Genomic DNA, 27,401 nt, shown 5'->3' on the forward strand with positions numbered 1-27,401 from the left:
GTAATACACATTTCAAAGAGAATGAACTATGTGGCAATGATATTTTTAATAAGAGTAAATGTTTTATTTAGCAATTGCTATGTGTCAGGTACTATAGTAAGCATTTTACACATATTATTTCATTTGATCATTTAATAAAAACTTTAAAAAGGTATTTTGTGAAACAAATGCTGAAAAAGAGAAAGAAAACATACCTTGGTATTCATAGTGAAATTCCTATAAACAGTCTGGGCCCCGTAAAGGAAAGCATCTCCATCATTGGTGAGGCAGCCGTCTACGTAGCCACTGGCATTGAGGTATGCACACATGGCTTCAGCTTCCCCAGCAGCTTGGACCCAGGGAATTCCTAAGCATTCCAGCATGTCAAGACACTGAAAAGAAAAAGTAGGTGCAAGAAATCTAAGGATACTATCATTGCTATGTTTTTCAGCGTTTAATTTATGTCTGTATTACAAATATTAATAGTAGCTATTTAGGTGTTTTATAATTTATGACAGTTAAGAAACTGGAAATTTGAACACTGAATACTTCATGGCATTAAGGAATGACTGCTAAACTTTTAGATGTGATAATCAAAACTGTATTGTGGGTATGTTTTTATGTATTTTTTAAGAGTCCTTATGTTTTAGAGAAAGGTACTGAAATATTGAGAGTGAAACAGTATTATGTCTGGGATTTGCTTCAAAATAATGTGGGAGTAGGGGAGTGGGTGGGAGGATAGATGAAACAAGATTAACCAAGAGTTGATAATTATTTAAAGTTGGTGATGGGTCACTTTTGTATTGATTTAAAATTTTCTGTAGTGAAAAGTTAAAAATTTTAATATTAATTAAAAAGTAATCCATATTCAATTTAAAAAATTACTTTAAAAAAGTAATGAATATTCCATTTTCATTGTTTTGTTCAATCTTATTATCTCAAGATTCTGGAAATATCTTTAAATAATTAATCACATTAAGATTTATATCTATAAAACTATAAAAATTCTTCTCACATGATGGTCAACCCAATATGAGCTCTTCCAAAGAAGATGCTATCATACAATTTTGGCTTGAGGCCTTGAGGGTCTCTCCTTTTCCTCATATCCCCTCCCCTCTACAATGAAACTCTCACATTGAGGGAAACCACATAGGGGTCAGTTGTTGGTGTGTGCTTAAGAAGCCAAATGTTGGTGCCGGATGTTTATATCAATTTGCTGATGTATAAACAATCTGCTGTGAGTTTTCTTTGGGTTGTGAATTTAACCCAGCTGAGTACTTATAGTTTAGCCTTAGAGCCTAATGCACTCTTTCTTGTTGTGTATCAGACTCTCATTCTATCACTGGGGAATACTGGGTATGGTGAGGAAAAGAAGCTATTTGCTTGTAGTTTCTAGAGACTGATAGAATAAATATCATCTCTTTTGCTTTAACTGATTAATTGCTTGAATGCTACATTACGTAAGAAAAACCTCTGCCAGATGTTGCCCAAAGTGGGCAAGGTTCAGAAAGACAAAGTATGTCAAAAAAGGGGGTACTTTTCAGGACTCTGGATGAATGACTTTAGAGAGACAGTTTTGTTACAGGTGTTGATTTATTGCAACACCATAGCTGCCTTTGACTTTGCCCCTAGATAAGAAGTATTCTTTCACAATAAACATAAAGAGTTTGAAAGTTATTTCAGATTCTAGTGTCATGTCATTCCAACTCTTTTAAAAAACCAGCACAGAATTTGTGAAGAGGCTGGTTGCAATTTTCTCTACCCTAAGTCTCTGTCATGGGGGTTGGAGGTAGTATCGGAGGACTAGTTTGTGTTTTTCATACTTATACCTAAAAGATGGCAGTGGATTAAGAGGAAGTAGGGCCTAGTAAGTGACGGTACAGAAATATGAAAATGAATAATAGGTGAGCAACACTGAACTGACACAAAATGCCTAAAAACATCACAATTACTGTAATAAAGAAATAGGAATGGAGCAATTTTCTCAAGAAGAGATGGATATCTTTTTGCCTTATACTGGGCATTTAATGCCCTAAGTATGTGGACCATGGATATTTCCAGGAACTGATTATACAGGAAATAATTAAAATCCAGTATATATTTTCTTCAACTACTGATATCATGAAGGTGGAACAGTCACTAACTGAGAATTATTTTTTTTTAAATCACATAAAAGTAGAAAATAAACAAAATTTCAGGAGAAAAATATTAACTTACGTAACACCTTTTAAAATAAATGAAATTTTTAACCAAAATTAAAAATAAAAACAAGGATATGAATTCAAAGCAAATATGATAAAAAGTTTATATCCTTAGTATATAAAGAACTTGAACAAAAGAAAAATTAAAACCTCAAGAGATAAGTGGGGAAAAGACATGTTGGCCATTACCCACAGAGGGACTAAAACTACATTAAATATTTAAGCTTACCATTAAGAGACCAATACATATTAAATATGTATTATGTATATTTATATTTATTATATAACAAAGAAAAAGCTTTGTTTTTGTATACTAAACAGTTTAAAGATAAATCTAATATCCAATGTTCTTGTGGGGGCAGTGAAATTGTTTATCTCATCTCTGTACTGGTAGAAAGTAACTGGCAAGAGCTATAAAATCATTCCGAAACTTTGGGCTATCAATCCCACTTTGGGTAATTTCATCTCAAAATTCCAAATCACAAGGAAAAGCTATACACACAAAAAATGTTCACCAAAATTTCATGTACAATAGGGAAGAAAACAGAGAAAAAGCAAACAACATATCCAGTCATGGGGAACAATTTCATAGATTTATATGTTGTACAACCATTACGTTATGATTTTGAATAGAATGTAGCAACAGAGAAATATGGGTATGATACATTAAGTTAAAAGTCCAAGATAAAAGTTATTTGTGCATTATTAAGCCAACATTTAAGAAATATATACATTTGAAAAGAGACAATAGTAGCTTTCTATTGTTTTAATTAGTTTATTTTATTATAGAGATTTCTTTTTCTTAACTTTTATAAATAATATAAGATTTTATAAGTAATTCACAAATATATTAAAATTTAATAATAAGTACTTTTTAAAACTACAAAGCCCTAAGGGAAGGCAGATATGAACTATCATTAATCCTGAACGAGTAAAGTATGAATTAAGATCTCTATTCTGGGAATTGTTTAAGTGCTGAAGATGTCATAAAAGGTAACATGTATCCAGTCCCTACTATGTAGTTGTTGCTTTAGATATATTTTCTCTAATTTTCACCACAGCCCGCTAAAGTATTACTATCCTCATTTCACAGAGTAGGAAATGAGGCAGATATAGGTTAGAAATCTTGCCCAACGTCTCAGAGTTTCTAGATGCCACAGCTAGGACTTAAACTCAGGTTAGTTTCACTCCAAAACATAAATTCTCTTCTCTATCCACACTAGCCTTCTATTTACAGTTAGGTTAATAAGTATTAAAGCTATGGAACAACAAGGGAGAAACGAAAGTCTCTTTAATAAATGGTATTGGAAAAACTGGACAGCCAAGCAAAAGAATGAAAGTAGACCATTATCTTAGACCATGCACAAAAATTAACTCAAAATGGATTAAAGACTTCAATGTAAGATCTGAAGCCATAAACTCCTAGAAGAAAATAAATGCAGTACACTCTTTGACATCGGTCTTAGCAGCCTCTTTTCGAATACCATGTCTACTCAGGCAAGGGAAACAAAAGAAAAAATAAGTAAATGGGACTACATCAAACTAAAAAGCTTCTGCACAGCAAAGGAAACCATCAACAAAACGAAAAGACAAATCACTAACTGGGAGAAAATATGTGCAAATCATATACCCAGCAAGGGGTTAATTTCCAAAATATACAAAGAACTCATACAACTTAACAACAAAAAAATGAACAACCCGATCAAAAAATGGGCAGAGGATATGAACAGACATTTTTCCAAGGAAGATATACAAATGGCCAACAGGCACAAGAAAAGATGTTCAACATCACTAATTATTAGGGAAATGCAAATCAAAACTACAATGAGATATCACCTCACTTCTGTCAGAATGGCTATAATTAATAAGACAAGAAATAACAAGTGTTGCAGAGGATGTGGAGAAAAGGGAACCCTCACACACTCCTGATGGGAATGCACACTGGTCCAGCCACTATGGAAAACACTATGGAGATTTCTCAAAAAACTAAAAATAGAAATACCATACAATCCAGCTATTCCACTACTGGGTATTTACCCAAAGAACATGAAATCAACAATTCAAAAAGATTTATGCACCCCTATGTTCACTGCGGAGTTATTCACAATAGCCAAGACGTGGAAGCAACTCAAGTGCTCATCAATGGATGAACGGATAAAGAAGATGTGGTATATATACACAACGAAATACTACTGAGCCATAAAAATGACAAAATTGTGCCATTTTCAACAACATAGATGGATCTTGAGGGTATTATACTAAGCAAAACAAGTCAGGCAGAGAAAGACAAACACTGCATGATTTCACTCACATGTGGAAGATAAACAAAACACATAGATAATGAGAACAGATTAGTAGTTACTAGAGGAACAAGGGGTGGGGGAGGGCAAAAGGGGTAAAGGGGCACATGTGTATGGTGATAGACAAAAACTAGACTTTTGGTGGTGAACACAATGCAACCTATACAGAAACTGAAATACAGTAATGCACACCTTAAATTTACATGTTAAAAACCAATATGACCTCAATAAAATAAAAGTAAATTAACAAAAAGATAGTAAACAACAAACTTTATCACAGTAAAATATACTCTCTAATTCACATCAGATCAGAATGCTCACCTCTCTTAAGACTGATTTAAAATGTGATCTTCCTGTTTTCTGAGACCATGTTTTTCCAGAAGGCCCGTACCGAATCTGATTCCTCTTGCTTATGACATCAGCTTTCAGCTTTGGGGGTTCCCCTTCCATAACGAACACCAGTTTTACATCCATTAGCGTTAAATATGAGATACGAAAAAATAAGTTCCTGAAATATAAAAATTAGTAATATATTAATCATCATATATTGATAGCAAAAATCAACACAGCAGTATGACATACTGGCAAGAAAATTAAACTAGTATCAAAAATGCAATCGCATTTTATTTATTAAGATTTAAGTGGACTAAGAAACCACGGAATGTTTTCAAGAAGGGAGATTTATGATTATTTTAATTTCTATGTGGAAAATGGTTTGGAGGAGGAGGCCAAGAGTGGAGGGAGGGAAACTAGTGAAGATATCACTTCAGCAGGACAGATGAGAGATGGTGTTGGCACACACTGAGCCAGTGCCTCTGGACATTGAGAGAAGTTTGTGAACACAAAATATATTTTGGAAGTAGAACTGGCAAGACTTCCTGATGGATTGGATGTAGGGAGGGATAAAACAGGCAGCGAATGGCTCCCAAATTTCTGCCTTTTCCAATGAAGCATCCTAATGGATATGTTAGTAGGCAGCAAGGTATGTGAGTCTGGACCTCAAAGGGCAAGAGGTACAGGTTTGTGAGTCATCAATAAAGATGGCAGATCTAGACATGTTAATGCATTTTACAATCTCAAAATGTAAAATAACAAAAGAAATAAAGTGGAAACAAAATCAAGATATCAACTGCTTACGTAATCAAACATTTATATTCTAATAACTCGTACTATACCTGAGGTGGGGCTTCAAGACTGTTCCAATCATTTTTTTGACTGTCTGTGCTTCACATACCCAGAGGCTCAGATCAACTGCAATGGTTTTCCCAGCAAGACCGTGCAAGTGGATGTGCTGCTTAACAGGCTCCAGAATTTGCCACAAGTCATTCACTCCCATTCTGGTGATTAACTGCGCTTATTTGAAACACACTTTCCAAAAAATTTTAAAACACACAGAAGCTCAGAACAGGAATACAAACAATATATTATAAGCTAGTTTAGGATAATTCATAAATAGAAGATTCTCCTGATTTCTTTCATTTGTCAGCTTTTCTAAATGAACCAAGAACACCTGAAACATTAAAAATGGTGGTAACTGACCTACCGGCTACAAAAACACTAATGCAACTAACGGATTAAGTTATCTTCAGATTGTAGCATGCTAAATTTGTCCCTAAAATCCACTGATGTCACCAAACATGGGTTTCTCTATAGTACTGAAAAATAAAGTTATTTTTAAAGTTAATGAAACTCAAATGTTAACGGTCTCCTTGTTTCTCCTCATTCTTTCTTCTTCTAAGTTCTCCTTAGCAGTGGCCAAGAATAAAACTTTTCACATGGTTACATTAATATTGCATGAAATTTGGAAAGGGAAAACATTACAAAAAAAAAATATATGGTGGTAATTGACTTTGTTCCAGCTAATAACAAGAGCTAACAAATGCAGAGGTGGGTAGAAAATCCAGGGATGCTGTAAGTCTTGTTTGTCTTCTTCAGAATTCACTTCTTGATTTACGTACTAAAGAGAATAGGACTAGTCTTCTTTTATAATCAGAAAAAACAACAAAAGCAAGGAAGCATGCAGATAAGCAAACTAAAGAAAAAAACAAGGGGTTGACGAAGGCAAACTTTGATGGAGACAGAAAATGGAGAGTTGGAAGAATATGGAATTATCTTTTTAAAAGAGCACTGACTTCTTAAATTACAAGGTCACACATGTTTGTTGTGGAAAAATAAAAAATCTTTTCAAGGAAAAAAACTTTAAAAATCACCTATAGTCCTACCATCCAAAGAAAACTAATGTTCAATTCTTTTCTATGTACATGACATTTTAAAAACGAAATTGGCTTAAACTCTGCGATTGTATCCTGCTTTGGTATTTTCTGTAGGGCAGTTTTTCTTTATTAAACATATATATCTGTTTTTCTTTTCCTTTGTTATTATTTGACGAAAATATTGTGTTGTGTTTGCAATTAAGATTCAGTTTGACTATACAAATATAATCCAGATTATCATCCTCTAAATAATGACCTTTAATTCATTCCAAAAACACAAGATAGGATACAAAAAATATGAAGTCATAAGCTATCACCATGATGCAAAACCAATCTAAATAAAAAGTACTGTATTGTCTGTTTCCCTTAACAGAGCCCACACTAAAAGTGATTTCCTCAAATTGTACATGGCTACAAAAAAAATAAATGCTAGAAGTGTTGCTGTCATGTTCTTTGTGCTTTTCTGAATCAATTTTATACTGCAGCCAATGCCACCATAAGTATCATTTTGTGCATTCATTTTTTATGAAGAAGTGCACAAATATTTGCATATATGTCACTTTACAAAGAAAAACAGATTTAAATACAAAGACGAAAGCACCATTAACGTTAACAGTGGCTCAGTGCTAATACTGTCTACTTCACATCAAGAAGTCTCACGGGTTGAATGTGACATTGTGGCACAGATTCAGATTTAAGGTTTTATCTCTTTGTTAATGTGAAAAGTTGTAGTTAATTCTGGAAAAAGAGTGGGGACGCATATCTTTTCTAAGGCATTATTATGAAGGCAAACAAGACTTTTAAAGTATCAACCATCAGAACATTTAAAATTCAGAAATAGAAAGTTTAAGGAGGAAGTTCTTGTTGATAGTTTTACTTTCCTTTTATTTGTGACTCACCCTGCATACTGGAAAGGGCAGGGATAGAAGGAATCACAAAATTCCCCTCTGGAGGAATATTATCAGAACTGATCTCATCTCATTTAAATGTGACCCTGACTCTAGCTGTCAAAATTTAAATGCAGGTAATCTTCTTATTTAGCAATTTCTTCTAGGAATTTATTTTAAGATATACTGTTAGGTGTACGCAGATTTACATATAAGGATAATCACTGTAGCATTGTTTATAATAGTAAGACACTGGGAACCAAATATGGATCAACAAAGGACATATCTTTAAGAAATTACAGTACGTTCAAACAATGGAATAAATGATGCAGCAAATAAAAATGGGACAAATCTATATGTATTGACAAAAAAGTCTCCAAGTTTTAAAATGAAAACAGGTACAAAATAGTTTATACATTAGGGATGACTGAAGCTGAGGAATGAGAAGAATTAGTCTTCAAAGTATATTCCTCTGTGTTGTTTATTATTTTTTAAAATAATCATAGGCATGTCTTACTTTTCAAATTTAAAATAAGTTTAAAAAATGTGGTCTTATACATAAAGGTTTGGGAAAATAAACTAGAAATCTTTAGATGGTTTACTTTTTGCCTAAACAGTAAGTAACCAAATATGGATATACTTCATGGGTCAGATTAAAAAGCAATGTTCTACAAGGTTACAAGTACCTGAATATTAAATGACTTCAGTATGGCTTTTTAAGGAATGAGAGATTCATATTTTCTGGTTTTCTTCAGAATGCCTAGGAACTAGTCATGTGGTCACAGGCAAGGTGCATCTTTTCTCTGGCTCTTCCAGCCCTAAAGCTCAACCCTTCCTACCACATCTCCAATGCTTCATTACGTAAATTGACAAAACATATAAATGAGTAGTAGTGAATGATGACCGTCACATGGTGCAGGGTTGTTATGATAGCACAAATAAGCACACATTTACGTACAGGACTGTGATATAAACTGTGTTCCTTCTGAGGGCTGTAGGGAAAAAAAAATTAGAGAAACACGATGAGGTAGACTTTACAAATTGCAGTTCTCTAAATATTTCAAGCACATTAGGATCATTTTGTAAAGAATCTTTTTGTCTTTTTCCTGAGGAAGATTAGCCCTGAGCTAACATCTGTGCCAGTCTTCCGTTATTTTCTATGTGGGATGCTGCCACAGCATGACTGATGAGTGGTGTGGGTCCACACCCAGGATGTGAACCCATAAACCCAGGCTGCCTAAGCGGGGCGCACTGAACCTAACTACTATGCCGTGGGGTCAGCCCACAAGAATCATTTTGTAAAAACGTTATTGGAATATATTATTCACTGGGGTACCCATGCCTAGAAAAAAATAAACTCATAACTGATTCTATTAATATATTAAAATTTCCACAGATTGGATCCCTTAAGCAAGATGAAGAGGGCTTTTAACTAAGCCCATAAATAATATCTTTAATAGAACATGATCGTTCCACTTAAAACTTACTTATTCATTTTATTTTAGTTTCTTTGTCAGAAATAAGCCTGGTTTAAAGAAAGAGAATCAGCAGTCATGTTACAGAACAACTAGCACTGGTAGTTGAACGGTGACCAGCAATGTCTCCCTAGCCCATCTATTTGGGCTCTTCCTTTATTATAATACGAGCAAAGTCTACAAAGCTGTAACAGTGGCTACTTAAACACAATTGGTATGAACAACATAGGCAAAAAGAAAAAAAAGTTTGTAACAGAAATCTGTTAGTCCCCAGAAAGCAAAATTTGAGTTACAGGGGCCAGCCCCGTGGCCAAGTGGTTAAAGTTCTGCGGACTCGGCTTTGGCGGCCCAGGGTTCACGGGTTTGGATTCTGGGTGCAGACCTACTCCACTCATCAGCCATACTGTGGAGGCATCCCACATATAAAGTAGAGAAAGACTGGCACAGATGTTAGCTCAGGGCAAACCTTCCTCAAATACACACACAAAAATTGAGTTACTGTCTCTGAGCTAGTGTTCTCTTCTCCACTTTTCCTTAGTTAAGTGACATTTTCTAGAAAAATGTCTCTCATTGCCAATCCTTCTGGTCACCATATTTTTTAACCTATCTCAAAGCCTTTTAAACCACTTTGGTGCCTTAACCTACATATATCATATATCTAATGAAATGGATTTGAAAAAGGTTAGTCTCTCTTGTGCTCCCCAAGCACACTCCTATAAAGCAGTAATGCCCTGCTATGTTTCTTTGAAAGAAATGCTATCATGAAATATACTTTTTTTCCACTTTTTTCTCTGAAGGATAGGAATCAAGGGGACATTTTTATAGGAGCTAGTCTTTCTCTATGACACGCCCCAATGAATCTTTTTTTCTTAGTAACTTACCATTAATTCATTTCTATTAGACCTTCTTGAATTACTGCCAAGACTTTATATAGCCTTCGCAACTTTTAACTAAAAATAATTATAACTATGCCAAGCAAGAAGATTCAAAGGATTAGGGGTTGGCATGGGAATTGGAAAGTGAGCAGAAAGACTTATAGAAAGAATACTTTTAGAGTCAGTTAGAAAGACAGACTACACTGGAGAGGATATTATTGCTGAGTTCCCTTTGAAGACTTTATAATGAAGGAATTTTTCTTCACTTCCCTCTAATTTATCCCACATCATCTGACAACTCCTCCAAGCTTTTGACTGGAATATCTAATCCCCTACTTTATCTTCACATGGATGCATGATACACACCTAACTCTTGATTCCACCACCTCTTCTCAAAACTGTTCTACCCCTAGTCTTTCCCAAATACCCGGTGGCTTAAGCCATATACCTAGCAGTCAATCTTGACTCTTTCTCTTTACTTTGCTCTCCAACAGCAACTTAATCAGCAAGTCCTCTATCTCCAAAATATCTCCTAAATCCCCATTTCTAACAGTAGGCCCCTAGCGTTGCCTGTACACGGTGGTAATGGTCTCCCCATTGGCTGCCCTGCTTCCACTTTGTACTACCCTCCACTTCTACACAATCAGTCTCCCAGAGGGAGCCAGAGAGATCTTGCTTAAAAACCTAAAACACTAAAATTATCATTTCTCTGGTAATGGATAGTGAATTTCCTTAAAGGTGACATAATTCCTGTTTGACACAAATTAATTTACTTCTTCATTTATGGTGCTACCTTATAAGCAGTGACAAAATGCAAAGAATATTAATGTAAAATTACATATTCTAAGTGTAATACATTATTTTAAAATATTCTTTTATGATTATCTTCAGTAGATCTACAACCTAAGTTCTTTGAGTGTAAAAATGCATGTTCCTTTCAGAAATCACTCATGAAAGCAGAATATTAAAAGAATAGCTCAACAGTTCTGAAAGGGTACAGTTTTGTGAACCATGTATTTTATGAAAAATGACACCATAACGTTTTAAAAATGCAGTTAATCCAAAATATCTATTTCCATGATCCATTGTTTTCCATTTTTTGTCACTTTCTTTGCACCTCCAAAGTGACATTAAGTAGCAATGGTAAGACTGCAAAATCACATAAAGTTCCAAAAAGGGACAGAATGCAACAGCATTTAAGATATTCAAGGACAACTACACTCAAAGATAGAACGGATGGTTCTTGCCTGAGGTCATGATCAACCTGATGAGGTTACTTGAAAATAGCTCAGCATCACGTAAAATTTAAAAATACTACACATATCAAACTCAATCAAAACTATGTATTCTGTCTTGCTTATTTTAACATGGTGAAATTTGAAATTTTCTGTGGTGTGGGATTTGGTGAGTCTCTACTCCTATCTTTTCTAATGTAATAATTTTATTGATGCCAATCTGATCATTCAATCAATGTATATTATATATAAAAAGAAGAGTCTCCTAATATACTCACAATTCTTAAGAATTAGTGTTTCACAAGAATACTTATGTGAATCAACAAAGTCAGGACAATCCATAGCAAATAACTTTATAACTTACTAGTGGCTTCAATTTATTTATTTTAGTGAAAGTGCACTGAACTTGGGATAGAAAGCCTAGGATTTCAGTCTTGGATATACCACTGACTAGCTCTATGACCTTGGGAAGACATTTAACCTATCTACAAACTGAGAAGTATTACCAGATGAATTACAAGATTCTGATATCCTTTGAATCTCATCACCAATTTTGGTAGCTTGGTATTAAAGAAAAAATCACTCTCTTTCAGATATTATTGCTTGGTAGAAAGAACACGAATTTCTAGTTTAAAGAAAAGGCTTAAGAATCTATTGCAGGTTAAAACAAAACAAAAAAATCCTTTGATGTAACCATATGGTGTCCATAAATCAATTTATGCTCCTAAAACTTCCTTAAAAGCTACTAAGCTTTTATTGGTTAATTATAAAACTGAATGAGGTGAGAAAAGCACAGAACCTTGCTAATTCCACTAATGAATCAAACTTAAAGAACATAAAAAGCAGTCAGTGGTTTGATTTACGCAAAAACACACATTTTATTAAACCAACAGTTTTCCTGTTTTAAGCAAAAACATTAGAATTGTCTTTTAACAGTGAAGTGGGAAATACTTTAAATTTCCCAATTCCCATTTAGATAACTATATTTTCACATAAAGATTGGTAAATGGTGTAAAGTTTCTTTCAGTACAGGATTGTATTGTGCGGGATTTACCACATAATTTCACTAACTAATGCTCTTTTTTATTATTTCTTCAGTTTTATTTTCATATGAATTTAGCTTAAACTTGGAGCATAATATAACCCAGGTGTAACTTACTTGTTATCAATGAATATTTATTAAACGCTTATTTTCCAGGAACTCTTCTAGGGGCTGGAGATGCAATAATGAAAGATCGAGCCCTCCATTTAAGGATCTTGGTGAGATTAGAGATAAAAGGGGAATTAGAACAATGTGACAAGCACAGGCCCAGAGGTAAGGTGAATGAACTATGAGTAGATAGAAAGAGAGGTACCTTGCCTAGTGCAGGGCATCAAGGAAGGCTTCCTAAAGGAAGTGACATCTAAGCAGAGACCTCTGAACTGCCTTTCCCATTGCTTACCAACACGGACCACTTAGGCCAGCTGTTGTGGTGTTTTAATCTATTTGGACGATGTCATACTTCTCACTGTATCACGTCAAGAGCCACAACAGGAACATATATTTGATAATCTTTAGAAGTCAAAGGGTGACTTTAATGGAAGGAATTTCATTACTGGGGACCAGAAGTTTGAACATCACTTTATTTGGGGTTGGACTAGGGGAGAGGTCAATGCCACATTTTTTCATCCAGAAAGGAAGATTTTGGAACATAGAAAGTAGATTACTTGGCTCAGCATGTCACGTGATGAGGTGTGTCACGGTTGAAGCAGTAGGTTAATGTGGGGTTGAGAAGAGTGCTGAAGCTAAGCCAAGGAATTGAAACTTCTTGAATTCGGACATTTACTGAGGGAGTTTGGCAACAGAGGCTCGCGCAGGGGAAAGGACTGTAACCAACAACCACAATCCCTTACGGTAACTGCTATCGTGGAAGTATTTTCTAAACCCCACGTTAACACCGGAAGAGGAACACCCAAGTTTGCCCACGGGGATCAGGGAAAGCTCAGCCGGGACGCCGGGCCGGGGCGTGGGGCGGCCCCGCGGAGCGCCCGGGGGAGGGCCGCTCAGGCCCCAGCGGCCTCGGCGGAGGCGGGCGGAGCCACCCCGCGGGGCTCAGGGCAGGGCCGGGGAGGCGGCCGGCTGGCGGCCCCGCCGCTCGAGCGCCGTGTCCCCGCACTCACAGGGGTGCTGCGGCCGGCGTCGGGAGGAGGCGGGCGGCACGGGACGCGAACGCAGAGCTCGCCCCAACGCAGATTTCAAAGGCATCGGGGGAAGGACCGGGGCGGCGGCGGGTCCCCGGCGTTCCGCGGGACTTACCGGGACAACCCTCTCTCCTTGGTTTTGGAAGACGCCCCTCCGTCATTTACCAATTGGGCCTGAGTGCTAACTATTGCTGCCTCCAAGTTCCTGAATTTTCTCTTCTTAAAACAAAAAAAGGAGAAGAAAACTTCCTCTTTGCTTTCCCAAAGACTGGCGTTTAGGGATTAACACCCTGACCCGGAAAGGTCCTGGGAGCACTTCGAATTCGGCGCCTTCTCCCACACGGCCCTGCCTCTTCCGGGAAGTGACTGTCCCCTGTCCCCCGCCGGGGCCGCAGACACGGCCATCCCGGCTCCCAGCCGACCCGCTGTACGCATGCGTGGAACTGTTGCCGGGGGCTCCGGGTTATCTGCCCTTTCACTTAGGCAAATCATCCGCCTTCCCGCCCCACACCGCCGGCGCCGAGCTCTCGGTACCCACTCGTTTTCCCCGTCCGCCCAGCGGTGCTTCCGGCCCCTCCTCTTAGACGCCAGTGGCGCGAAAACTCCGAACCGCGCACGCGCGGGCGGATTCCCGGCGGGCGGGGTGGGGGCGGGGCGCAGGCGCGGAGCGTCCCGCGGTGGGCGCCGGGGAGGCCGGGCTCCTGCCTTCTCCTGCAGCTGGCGCGCGCTTCCCGGCGGGGGCCAACGGCGGCCGGCTCAGGCCGAGACGCCCCCAGGGTGGCCTTAGCGTCCGCTTGCACCGCGACAGCCCCGCCGATCGGGTTCCTTTGGGACACTTCGACTTGTTCGAGGTAGGGTGAGGGCGCGCGCTGTCGCTCTCCCTTGCTCCGGATCCGTCCCCCTGTCTCTGCCCTTTTAACTGGAGACCCCAGCCCACCAGGTGGCGGCCCGTCACCGGAGCTGTGGCAGTGTCTAGGCTGTTCCCTGCGGGCCCAGGCGGGCCGGCCGGCGGGGATCTTCGCGCCCTCTCCGCGGGCTGCACAGGTCCCCTCAGCCGCGGGAAACTTGCCCGTCTGCCCTGGGCCCCTCCCTCGGGCGGCCCTGCGGGGAGCCTTGCAAATCTCAGCTCCGGCGGTGCGACCCGGCGCCCGGCCCCAGGGGCCTTTGGTTTGAAGAGTAGCTTGAAGAAGCTAGGGGTAAGGGAGTGAGGTTGGGTTCGGGAATTGGGGTCTTCTCACGAATCTGGTGAAATCTCACAAGCAGCAACTTAAGTATGTTTAAGAGGTATATGCAAATATCATTGAAATTAGATTTGTTGTTACATTTCAGTTTCATGAAAACGCAAACTGTATTATCTCGGGAAATTAAATTGTGATGTTCGGAGGTTTTATGATGGCATTTCTTCTTCCTGTTTTCTTGTGGAAATGAATTGGAGAAGAATTCCGACTGGGAATTACGGAACCCAGGACTCAAGGGTGGAGAAAGGGCTCTGGGACGTATCGGGCTTGAGAGAATACTGTGATGATTCGTAGAAGGAGCAACAGAGCTTATGTGAGGGCTTATTACTCTGCATATTTCATGAGTAGGAGATTAAAAGCGAGTATTTTAAAAACAAGTTATTGTGGTATATTCAAAAGAAGAAAAGTTCAAATTCCCTGACCTTTAGACGGCTGCTGTGGAGTCTTTTAAAACCTTCAATAGCGTGTGCAGTGGCCTGCAGATTGTTCCATGGGCGTGTGGGTGGGGAGGGAGCATATTAGAACTTCTCCTTAGATTTATTTTATCTCATTCTGTTTCTGTGTGAAATATTCAGGGCAATAATTTTATGTTGGAATGTATACTTAAAATTTCTTGAATTGGTGTAAGTACAAAAAAGTTTGGAGATCACTAGAGTGTTGCATACAAAACGATTTTGTGTCAGACAGAACCAGTGTTGTGTGACTCTGGGCAAGCTGATACCACCTCTTAGGTTTCCGGTTCTTTTTCTGTAATTGGAGACCATAACAACGTGGTACCTAACTTACAGGATTCTTAAATGTGTTGGGGGAGGGGAGAGACAGAGTTCTTTCTCTATATCTATCTCTAATTAGTATAAAGCATTTAGTATTGAGCCTGGGAAAAAGTAAGTACAAATAGCATATTAAAGTTGTTACAGTGAAAAACAGGTGTTATTCCTCAGAGGTTTATTTTACTGAATGTATTTTACTGAGTGCTTGGATGTAGAATTTTGTATAAAACCTACCTAAATCTTGACTATCACTTTTAGACCTAAGTTAGGAAAATTAATCCAAGCTGTATCTGGGTTACATTCAGGAATTAATAACCAAGTAACTCAAAATTTTACCATAATAGTATGCATTATATTTAAGGCATAATTAAATGTCACAGTTATATGTACCCCCCACACTCTTAAGTCTGTATGACTCCAGATGAGGGTCAAGTGTAGTCACTTATATTAATGTTAACTTCTTTGATTCACTAGATAAATCTTTTCTCACTCAACATGCTTTCCCTAGTGACCAACTTCAGATGATTTCTGTAGCTTTCTTAGCTCCACTCCCACATCCACCTCTACTGCAGAGTATAGTTTACCGCCTATTGGCCTCTCCATCTCAATATCCTAGGAGTACTTCACACTCAGTGTTTTCAAACAAAATAAATGCTTTATCCTCTTTCCTTGCTAAAGCTGCTTTGACTACTTATGGCATTTAACATTGTGTGAAGATTGCTTCTGAAAATTAAACACAACATGAAATTTTATAATGTGAGCCCAAAGTTTTAATTGGCTGGAATAGTAATATTGGAGGGACACATCACAATAGAATCCTTTTTGTAGTTTTATACATTAATAAAGGATAGACAAGAAGATGAGTAGATTACTAGTCAATTTCACTGCCTATAAACGATTAAACTGTCATTTAAACTCAGTTATTTGTGCCTGGAGGAACTGCAACTTTGGGTTTTGACAAACCTGGGTTTGAATCTGGGCTCTGCTAAATTACAGCTTCATACGCCTGGGCAGATGTCTTTCACTTGAGCCTCAATATCCCCTTTTGTAAGATAAGGCCATTACTTATCTCATAAGGATGTTGAGGATTAAAGGAAATAAAGTGTTTATCTCAAGAGCTAAGCATACAGTAAGTACTCAACAAATGTTAATTCCGCTCACCCACTTCACCCAGTCTTTCAGTCTTTTGGTTTCCTCTCTTCCCTTCATCCCTGGTGTTGCCACTGCTTTGGTTCAGCACCGCTCATGCTTTAGAGACTGGTCTCTTTTGCCCGTCTTTTCACTCCCTGTGTTTCGTCTGTCCTCTAGATTGAGGTCACAGGGATGTTTTGAAAACACAAATCTTTGTGTTCAAATTTTATTGTCTGAAATGCTATGCTTAGTGCTTCCCAGTTTTACTGATCTGGAATTGTTTGATGGATGGAGTTAGGAATTTTTTCACTTAAATATTTATATTATTTATCATATATCACATCTCATTTGATTTCGTGATATATTCCAAGCAGTGCACTTAATTGAGTGAATACAGTGAAAATGAGGTTGTTTAATGTAGAATGAAAACGTCTGTGATGGTGGGAGGAAAGGAATTGGGAATGAGGTAAATGCAGTCCACGGCAGATTCAGAAGTAGCAGCAATTTGCCTTTTTTTATCACTATTTTCTGCGGGTAATTCCAATTCTGTTATGTCTGTTCTCAACTACTGTTAGTCCCTACTTTGATATTAATGGGAAGTATGAATTATTAGATAGAGTAAAATTTAAAATTTAGAAATTTATAAGCCTGTTAAAATGCGTTTGATCTCTATCAGATTTCTTATGCACATACCTGTTGTAATGAACCCTTGGTTATTGATTTTTCCTCTTGAACTTATTTTTTATTGATAGTCTGCATATTTGTTACTGTTTGTGCTCTGGTGGAGTTTGCTTCCTGTAAGGGAGGAATGATATGTTCCTTAATTCTGATTTTTTAATTGTAAATAAACAAACATTAAAAACTATGAAGAGCTTTGTGGGTATATTGAAAACCGTAGAGGAGCTTTTTTTCCCTTTTTTGTGTATTCCAGAATATTTAAAAATATTTTTCCTTGCATCTGTTTATATGCCTTTTTAGTCTATTGGAAACAGTTTTACTATTTTGACCTGTATCTAACTCTCAGGATGTTCATATGCGTTTTTCAAAAATCCAGTCTCATTACCTTACACAGTGATTCCTATTTTAAAAGGTAGGATGCTTCAGTGTCTGTTAGATGCAAGTTACCATGGTAACCTAACAGCAAACTGCAAATCCCAGGCCAAGCACAGCAAACAAAACATCCTGGTTGTCATGTAGCACACTATCTTCAGTGTAGTACAGAATCTCACATACAGTGTAAGAAGCTTATCCCGTTTGCCTTCATTCTCCTCCCTCCCCTCAATTTTACTTGAAAATGGTAAAATACTAAAATCAGTCAGCTGATGTGTGAGTGCCTGCTCACTGTGTATCGTGTATTAGGCATTAATAAGAACTGTATCTAAAAGGGCGTTTGCTGTTGGGAAAAACAACAAGTCATGCTGCCTCTTTGCTCTTTTATAATAAATAAATTACAGCTCAGTAATTGAGAAGGGAATAGAGGATGGGTGGGAGAGAAGAAAATGTTCTTGGGGAAATAATGGCCTGTTGGTATGCTAGAGAATTTAAATTAGCAACAAGCTGAAGCTGAAACTAATGTACATTGATTCTTGTTATTAAATAATTTGAGAAATATGTTTGATTTTTAAGTTTTGACTTCTGTAGGAGATTTAAAATAAACATTAAATTATTGGTGAAAAAGATGTTGAATATTTTATGAATGTGTTGGTAATGTTAATATTGTCTCAAAAGGCATTTGTTTAGGATAAGTGTCCTTCGGATATTAGCTAATGTACCTTTTAAATGATATTTAATTTATCATGATAAGTTAGGTTCTTCATTGCCTTCAGGATAGAATAAAGTCCAAGTTTTTTTTTTTTACAACAGTACTTTCAAACTTTAAAGTGCTTATGAATCACCTGAGATCTTGTTAAAATGAAGATTCTCGTTCACTTGGTTGAGGGTGGGACCTGAGATTGTGGATATCTAGCCCGTGCCCAGGAGATGTAGGTGATACTTGCTGGTCGTTGGACCACACTGTGAATATCCAATCTAAAGCCCTCTGCTGCTCTAATTTTATCGCTTGCCAGCTATGCCTTATAACTTAACGGCGTTGTGTCTTGGACTTGCTTATAGTATCCATATAGCAGCAGTTTGCAAAGTGTGGCCCAGGGATCCATGAGACTCTTTCAAAGGGTCTACAAGGTCAAAATTGTTTTCATAATAATAATGAGATGTCATTTGCCGTTTTCATTCTCATTCACTTATGAGTGTACGGTGGAGTTTTCCAGATGTTAGGAGACATGTGATCACATTTCTCTGACAACTGATAGAAGGTGTAGTTGTGTGTTTTTTGTTTTAAAGTTTCTCAGTTTTACCTTCTAATATGGTAAATATTGATAGATATGAACAAAAGCTCTTTGAGGTCCTTAGTACTTTGTAAGAGACCACAACCTTTGAGATCTGCTGCCCTGTGGTACTGGGCCACCGACAGATTCAAACCTAGAACTTTACCAGAACTCTTTTCTTAGCTGCAGTGACTGCTGGGTGGGGGTGCGAATTTCGGCTCCCTTCGTGGTCTCCATGGCCACTGCAGTCGGCTGGTGTCCTTGCCTCTCTGGGTAGTGGTAGTGCCTCCTCTGACATCATCCAGGAGGGAATGGGAGTAAGTAACACCCTATTACTGCTTGGTGGGGGTGGACGTCTAGGCTCTCTAGGTGGTCTCCACCGACACCAGTATCATGGCTGCCTACGTGGCCTACGTAGCCTTCTCTGACACTAGCCTTTTGGGATATTGAGATACCTCCTTCTAGCCTCACCAGGGTGGAAGTCCAGGCTATCCACTTGGCCTTGGCTGGCATTGGGGGGGGAAGGAGGGGCCGCAGTTTTTTCAGTGGTATTTAATTGGAGTAGAGCAATTAGTGTCTAAAAGTTTTCTGTTTTGTTAGGCTGTCCTTTTCCTGGTCCTTTGGCTAGAGAGAGCAAGCTTTCATTAGGCCTTTTCTTCCCCACTGCACCTGTTGGTGTTTCCTCAGTTGCTGGCTTCTCCAAGTATGGGATATTTGAGGCAAAACAAAAACTCAGGGAACTCGCCATGGTGTCATTTCTTGGGTCCTGAGGTCCCTAGCCAGTCAACCTCCTTCTTTTTCAGAGTTGTCTTACGTTTATTTTATATATAATTTCCAAGGCTTTTAGGTTTACTAAGCAGGAGGAATAGGGAAAAGTACATCTATTCCATCTTCCTGGAAGTGGAAGTCTCTCATTGCTTTTTGGGGGTGGGGGGGTGAGGAAGATTGGCCCTGAGCTAAATCTTTTTCCAGTCTTCCTCTTTTTGCTTGAGGAAGATTGTCCCTGAGCTAACATCTGTGCCCATCTTCCTCTGTTTTGTGTGTGGGATGTCTGCCACAGCATGGCTTGATAAACAGTGTGTAGGTCCATGCCCGGGATCCCAACCAGTGAGCCCCAGGCTTCCAAAATGGAGCACTGTGCCGCCCGGGCTGGCCTCTTCTCATTGCTCTTTTTAACTTGTACTTTGGAAAAAAAGAATTAGAGACTGAACTAGCCCCACTGCATATCTCTTATATTTGCTTGTATAAAAATATGTGAATAAACTTTAAAATATTCACATTAGAGAAAAACTAGATTTGATAAAGCAAAGAGCTAGTTTCTAGAGAAAATGTTTAAAATTTAATTAAATAGAATTTTCGTGAAAGGAGTTAGGACTATGGATGAGGATTTTACAAAACATAAGGTAATTTCGTGTAGTAAATTTGAGGCTTTAAATTATCAATGTTTCGTAAAATAAAATTACAGAACAATTGATATAGAGAAGAGTAAAAGACCACTATACAAGAAAGAAATTGAAATAATTTTGTAAAATTAAAACAGACGCCACTAATAACTTTAACCTTAGTTCTTTCTCACCTTCAAAAAACAGTTAAATATCATGCCATAGAAGCGATTTTAGATCATTAAAAAGATGGGAAAACTACTCAGTTTATTTAGTGAAGCATGCATTGTCATAATAACAAAACCTGACAAAGATAGTTCCCCAAAACAATTCCTCCAGAATATGTATAGCTATTTGATATTTCTGCAAAATTTGTTCTGTCAGTGTGAGTTTGGAAAGCAGTGGATTAAAAAATTAAAGTGTGTGTGAATGTCTCTCTCCCCTCGCTCTCTTTTCCTCTCTCAAATTCTTACTTCTGTTCCCACACTTCTACTCATCATCTCTTTGTAATGCCATTCCACTAGCTCCCCACACCCTGCCAGCACACACATCCACCTAAGCCTGGCTTTCTTCCTCTGTGTGCACATCATCACATAGACCCATCATCTCTTCTAGTGAGAACTGACTAGAATCTTCCAGTCCAAATTCATGAGAGAGAACATCTCATTTAGTCTACTACTGTCCAGGTACCTGGTACAGGCAGGGTTACGATGGTGTAGTCCTTGGGGGACTTAAATGGGTTGAGACTGGAAGTATTCCTCATAGTCTTTTCTTGTATCTTAGAAATTTCTGATTACCAATGTCGTGGATTTTCCTCTCCATTTGTTCAGCAGACAGTTATTAGGTACCTATCATTTTAGGTCTTAAATGTATTTTAAAGAGAAAAGTGAAAGCAACAATCAGAGTAGTCATAATGTTTAATTTCAGTCACAGACTGTCAGCTTTGATTTGAGGTGTGGTATTCATCCATTTAGAAAATCTTGTGTGACTTTGAATATATTAATTTTCTAGGTATAAATTTTACAGTATATTGGTAAAAAGTAGACAATCAGCATGGACTAAACTGCTGGTGCTAGGGAGCAGTGCTTCAAATATGCTGCTTTGGGAAAATAACTTAAAAGTTTGATTCACTAATACTTTAAGCTTGTAAACATTGGATGATTGCTCTGGAATAATTTCATAAGGCATGATGCTGTCTCCCTTAATAGATCTAGGAAACTGGAGACCACAGTTTCACAAATAAAATCCTTTACCTTTTGTGAGTTTAGGAGTCAAAACATTTAGGGGGGCCCATATCAATAAAATCTTGGCCAGGAATAACTGAAGTAGAATCAGCTAGTATAGCATAAGCAGATGATTCTTTTTGAAAACAACACACATTTTTTATCTTATCCTTCTGTGAGTTAGAAGCCCAACACATCTCCCTAGGCCAAAATCAAGGCGGCTGTAGGGCTTGCTCCTCTCTGGAGGCTCTAGGGACAATCTGTTTCCTTGCCTTTCCAGACCCTACTGGCCGCCTGCATTCTTTGGCTCACAGCTCCCTTCCTCTACGCAGATGATATTTTTACTTTTTTTAAAGTAAAAATGAATGGACATAATACTTAAAACTTAAGCGCTGTCTGATTTATTTTAAGTTTAATGTGTATGAAACAGTCATGGATGCTCTACTTGATTTAATTTATTGATACTATAATATTTGTTCAGACCTGATGGCCAAAAGGAAGGAAGAAAATTTCTTCTCTCCTGAGAATGCCAAAAGACCGAGACAGGAAGAGTTGGAGGATTTTGATAAAGATGGTGACGAAGATGAAGGTACAGCTTCTTTCACTAATGGTGCCTCTACTTTGGTAAGTGCAAAATTACAAAATTAGGTTTTTTAATTGGCATGTTTCTCATGTTTGGTTTATATGTCATATTCTTAATAATTCAATACAGGAAAAGCAACATGATTTTTAAAAAGCTGAAAAGAACCTGACTAATTTTGAAATTTATGGTAATTATTAGAAAAAATTAGTAGAGAAAACAATGAAACAAACAACTGTTTATTTGGAAAGATCAATAAAATTGACAAACCTCTCATAAGATTGACAAAGGAAAAAAGGAGACTACACAAATTACCAATATCAGGAATGAAGTAGTAGATATGATCATGGACCCTGCTGACATCAGAAGGATAATAAGGGAATACTGTTAACAGCTCTGCACTCCTAAATTTGACAGCTTCGCTGGAGTGGACCAATTCCTCAAAAAGCACAGAGTACCACAATTCACCCAATATGGGATAGAGCGTTTGAATCACTCTACAACTATTAAGGAAATTTAATTCATCACTTAAAAACTCCCAAAAAAGAAATCTTTGAGCCCAGTTGGTTTGATTCGAGAATTGTACAGATGTTTAAAGAAGAGTTAACGTGAACTCTACACAGTCAATTCCACAAAATAGAATAGGAGGGAACACTTTCCGATTCATTGTTTTGATACCAAAACCAGAGAAAGAAGGTACTGAAAAAGCAAACTGCAGACCTCATGGATGTGGATGCAGAAATCCCTAATACAATCTTAGCAAATAGAATTCAGCAATATATAAAAAGAATTATATATCACGATCAAGTAGGGTTTATTCTAGGCATGCAAGCCTGTTTTGGAATCTGAAAATCAGTCAGTTTAATTCACCATTTTAACAGGCTAAAGAAGAAAAATTACATGATCATATCATTTGGCGCAGAAGAAAACGTTTGACTGAATTTAACACCCATTCATGATTAAAATTCTCAGAAAAGTAGGGATAGAGGAGAACTTCCTCAACAAGATAAGGAGCATTGACAAAAAACCAATGGCTAATATTATTGCTAGTGGTGAAACTGAAATGTCTTTTCCCTAAGATCAGGAGCAAGGCAAGGATGTGCTCTCCTCACTGTTACTTAATATAGTTCTGGGAGATCTGGCCAGTATAATAAAGCAACAAAAGGAAATAAAAGGTATACAGGTTGGAAAGGAAAAGAAGAAAACTGTCCGTATTTGCAGATGACATAATTGTCTACATAGAAAATCTCAAAGAATCTACAGAAAAATATCTCTTAGAACTAATAAATGCATTCAGCAAGGTCACAAGGTACAAGATAAACATTTTTTTAGAAAGTCACTTGTTGCATATTAGCATTGAACACAGGGACATCTAAATTCAAAATATAATACTATTTACAGTCCCTTAAAAAAATGAAATACTTAGGTCTCAAGCTAACAAAATATGTACAGGACTTACATGCTGAAAACTGTATAATGCAGATGAAATAAGTCAAAGGGGACCTAAATAAATGGAGAGAGATACTTCATTTGTTCCTAGATTAGAAGACTCAACACAGAAAAGATGTCCGTTCTTCCCCAAAATTATATATAGATTTAATGCAGTTTCTCTCAAATCTCAGTAAGAGTTTTTGTGGATATAGACAAATTTCTTCTAAAATCTATATGAAAAGGCAAATGAACTAGAATAGCTAAAATAATTTTGAAAAAGAAGAATAAAGTGGGAGGCATCAGTCTACCCAGTTTCAAGACTTCTGATATACCTACAGTAAATAAGACCCTGTGGTATTGGTGTATAGACACACAGATCAATGGAACAGAACAGAGAACCCAAGAATAGACCCACACAAATCATGACCAACTTATTTTAGGCAGTGGTTCAAAGGCAATTCAATGGGGGAGCAAGGGCCTTTTTAACAAATGGTACTGAAGGAATTAGACATCTCTAGGCAAAAAAATGAACTTCAACCTAAGTCTCATACCTTCTATAAAAATTAACTCAAAATTAGGTAACGGACTTAACTGTAAAACGTAAGACTATAGAACTTTTAGAAACAAACAGGAGAAATCTTTGGGATCTAGGACTAGGCAAAGAATTCTTAGACTTGACGCCAAATGCACAAACCATAAAATGAAAAATTGATAAATTGGACTTCATCAAAATTAAAAACTTTTGTTCTGCAAAAGACCCTGTTAAGAGGATGAAAAGTCTAACTACAGACTAGGAGAGAATACTAACAAACTACGTATGCTACAAAGTACTAGTATCTTGAATATGTAAAGGACTCTCAAGATTCAACAGTTAAAAGCAAATAATCCATTTTGAGAATGGGCAGAAGGCATGAAGAGACAATTCACTGAAGAGGAGGATAGACAGATGGCAGATAAACACATGGCATGATGTTCAGCATCATTCTTCATCAGGGAAATGCAAATTAAGACCACAATGAGATATTATTACACACTCATCAGAATGGCTAAAATGAAAAAAGCAGTGACAATACCAAATGGTGGCAAGGGTGCAGAGATACTGGAATATTCATATATTGCTGGTGGAATGTAAAATGATACAGCTGGCTATGGGAAATGGTTTGGCAGTTTCTTTTAAAATATTTAACATGCAGCTACCTACCTTGTAACCCAACATTTGTCCCAGAGAGAGCAAGATTTATCTTCACACAAAAACCTATACATAAATGTTTATAGCAGTTTTATTTGTATTAGCCCCAAACTGAAACAACCCAGGTGTCATTCAGTGAGTGAATGGTTAAACATACTGTGGTACTTCCGTCCATGGAATACTACTCAGCAGTAAAAAACCAGTGAACAACTGATACAGGCAACAATAGACAATTAGGCTGAATGAAAAAAGCTAATCTCAAAAGGTTACATTCTGTATGATTCCATTTATATAACATTCTGTTTTTTTTTTTGCTTGAGGAAGATTAGCCCTGAACTAATATCTGTCCCAGTCTTCCTCTGTTTTGTATGTGGGATGCCTCCACAGCATGACTTGACTAGTGGTGTGTAGGTCCATACCCAGGATCCAAACGTGTGAACCTGGGCTGCCATGGTGGAGTGCTCTGGGTTTAACCACTAAGCCACGGGGTCAGCCCCCTATATAACATTCCTGAAATGGAGAACAAATTAGTGGGCCAGGGATTAAGGAGGGGGTGGATTGGGTGGATTGGGTGGATGTGACTATGAAGGGGCAACATGAGGGATACTTGTGCTGATGGATGTCCTGTGTCTTGACTGTATCAGTGTCGGTATCCTCATTGTGATGTTGTACTACAGTTTTCAAGATGTTACCATGGGCAGAAACTGGGTAAAGGATTCACAAGATCTCCCTGTATTATTTCTTAAAACTATACCTGAATCTACAATTAGATCAAAATAAAAATTTATTTTTAAAAGTCTTCAACTGTGATTTCTGGTATTCTAACCATACAAAGATATGAATATTTTCTGCTTTTTAATAAGATACTGTCTAGAAGAAGGGAGTCAGGGAGTTTTTAAAGAAACTATTAAAAAAGCTGAAAACATTGTTCATTCTTCAAAAAAATTGGGAGGTTTGGTAAAATATGGTTGATTTATTTTGGTATTTCTAACTGCAAAGTGTGATCACTGTGTCCCAAATTCATGATTAAAACATGTATAAACCTTCTCTAATTTAATCCTGGTGTATGCTAATTATTTCTGATTCGCAGATTTAAAAACCATATATTCTTTTTTTTTTTTTAGAAGATTGGCACCTGAGCTAATGCCTGTTGCCAATCTTCTTTTTCCTTTTTATTCCTTCTTCTCCTCAAAGCCCCCCAGTACATAGTTGTATGTTCTAGTTGTGAATGCCTCTGGTTGTACCATGTGGGATGCCGCCTCAGCATGGCCTGATGAGCTGGGCCATGTCTGTGCCCAGGATCTCAGCTGGCAAAACCCTGAGCTGCTGAAGCGGAGCGCATGAACTTAACACTTGGCCATGGCGCTGGCCCTGAAATCATATATTCTTTATATGTTGCCAAAGTCACACAATTATAACAAGTGACAGACATAGCAAATCACAAGAAAAGCAGGTTTTACCTTTTAAGAACGTGTGCTCTACTCTTTGAATTGTCTGTAGCAAATTCAGTGCTCAAACCATGGCTGGATTGTCATCTTTTGAAGTTTTACTACACCAGGGGGGATCTTGTCCCCCAGGGGACATTTAGCAATGTCTGGGTATGTTTTTAATTGTCACAGCTGGGAAATGGTTGTGTTATACCTGTGTCTAATGGGTAGAGGCTGGGTTTACTGTTAAACAGCTCACAATGCATAAGACAACCCCCTCCAACAAAAAATTTTCTGACTCAAATGTTAGTATTGTCTGTTTTAAGAAACCTTGTGATACGCTTATTAGACCCTTTAAGGACTTTAGAATGAGTGATTACTCATATAAGGTTCCTGTCTAATTTCATCTGACTCACTGATTGAAGTTAATATTATTCACTTTCTGTAATTTCTTTCATTGGTAACACTGCCGGTCTTTCTCCTGCCAGCAAATGCTTGATTATACTGAGTGAAGTAGACAAATTGATTGTTTTCTTTCATTGTTTTTTGTTAATAGACTGCAGCAGAAGTTGGAATAATTGAGAGTATTCAGCTAAGAAACTTCATGTGTCATTCGATGCTTGGACCCTTTAAATTTGGTTCTAATGTCAACTTTGTTGTTGGCAACAATGGAAGTAAGTGCTTTTGCACCGCTTATTTTTCTTTGAGCAGTGCTTTGAGATTAGAATGCATTAACTTTTTTAAACAGGTGACTATTAGTGCTTATAAATCCAAGTTTTAGATCTATAACTTGTGGTCATGAATATTTTTAGTATTTGCTTCCAGTCTATACTGTAAGAAAATAATAAGTTAACTCTGGGTTTGTTATTTATGCAGCAGAGACAAACATTTCCTGCTTATTCTTTTGAATCCATTTACCTTGGAATTCATCCACAGAAGAGTGGAAAAGCTGTCCTCCTTGTGATTGAGGCAGCCCTGTGTCTTACATCCATGAAATGTTGTAATAGAGCATGAATAAAGTGCCAGGGGAATCCAAACACGAATGAAACTACTTCTCACTGTTGGGCCAGTGAAAGCTTTAAGAGGAGATGGTATTTGTTTGATGCTTGAATGGAAATTCTAGATTCTTTAGGTCCCCTTGGAGGAGAAGCAGCTGAGATGTTCCAGGCAAAGACTGCTCCTCACCAGAGGTTTGGAGGGGTAGAAGTAGATGTGTATGGAGAGTGGTGAACTACCTTATATGGCTTTATCTTATACATGGTAGGAGGGGCAGAAGCTGACACTGGAAAATTGTGTTGTGGCTTATATTCTTGAGGATCTAGAATGCCGTGATAAAGATTTTGGGGTTTTATTCAGAAGT

The 27,401-nt window shown here is 37.7% G+C and overlaps 2 protein-coding genes across 10 annotated transcripts in view; one reads left to right on the forward strand and one right to left on the reverse strand.

Annotated features, from left to right (window-relative positions):
- GEN1 (GEN1 Holliday junction 5' flap endonuclease) overlaps positions 1–14,055 on the reverse strand; it is a 34,933-nt gene extending 20,878 nt beyond the window's left edge. The window contains exons 1-7 of one of the 6 annotated variants that reach the window (XM_070574377.1): positions 13,885–14,055; positions 13,462–13,565; positions 12,325–12,421; positions 8,539–8,572; positions 5,656–5,848; positions 4,802–4,988; positions 195–371 (exon numbers count right to left, since the gene is read on the reverse strand). In XM_070574377.1, the coding sequence (XP_070430478.1) occupies positions 195–371; positions 4,802–4,988; positions 5,656–5,816 (525 nt within the window). In that variant the 5' untranslated portion in view covers positions 5,817–5,848; positions 8,539–8,572; positions 12,325–12,421; positions 13,462–13,565; positions 13,885–14,055. Of the gene's footprint in view, positions 1–194; positions 372–4,801; positions 4,989–5,655; positions 5,849–8,538; positions 8,573–12,324; positions 12,422–13,461; positions 13,782–13,884 lie in introns of those variants that run through there. The other 5 variants (XM_070574375.1, XM_070574379.1, XM_070574374.1 and 2 more) reach the window with 5 other exon arrangements.
- Positions 12,892–27,401, forward strand: part of SMC6 (structural maintenance of chromosomes 6) — an 81,014-nt gene continuing 66,504 nt past the window's right edge. The window contains exons 1-3 of one of the 4 annotated variants that reach the window (XM_070574371.1): positions 12,892–13,059; positions 21,896–22,038; positions 26,598–26,715. In XM_070574371.1, the coding sequence (XP_070430472.1) occupies positions 21,901–22,038; positions 26,598–26,715 (256 nt within the window). In that variant the 5' untranslated portion in view covers positions 12,892–13,059; positions 21,896–21,900. Of the gene's footprint in view, positions 13,060–13,959; positions 14,198–14,220; positions 14,543–21,895; positions 22,039–26,597; positions 26,716–27,401 lie in introns of those variants that run through there. The other 3 variants (XM_008526529.2, XM_070574372.1, XR_011526685.1) reach the window with 3 other exon arrangements.

Source organism: Equus przewalskii, chromosome 14 (genome assembly GCF_037783145.1).
Source record: "Equus przewalskii isolate Varuska chromosome 14, EquPr2, whole genome shotgun sequence".
Classification (NCBI taxonomy): domain Eukaryota; kingdom Metazoa; phylum Chordata; class Mammalia; order Perissodactyla; family Equidae; genus Equus; species Equus przewalskii.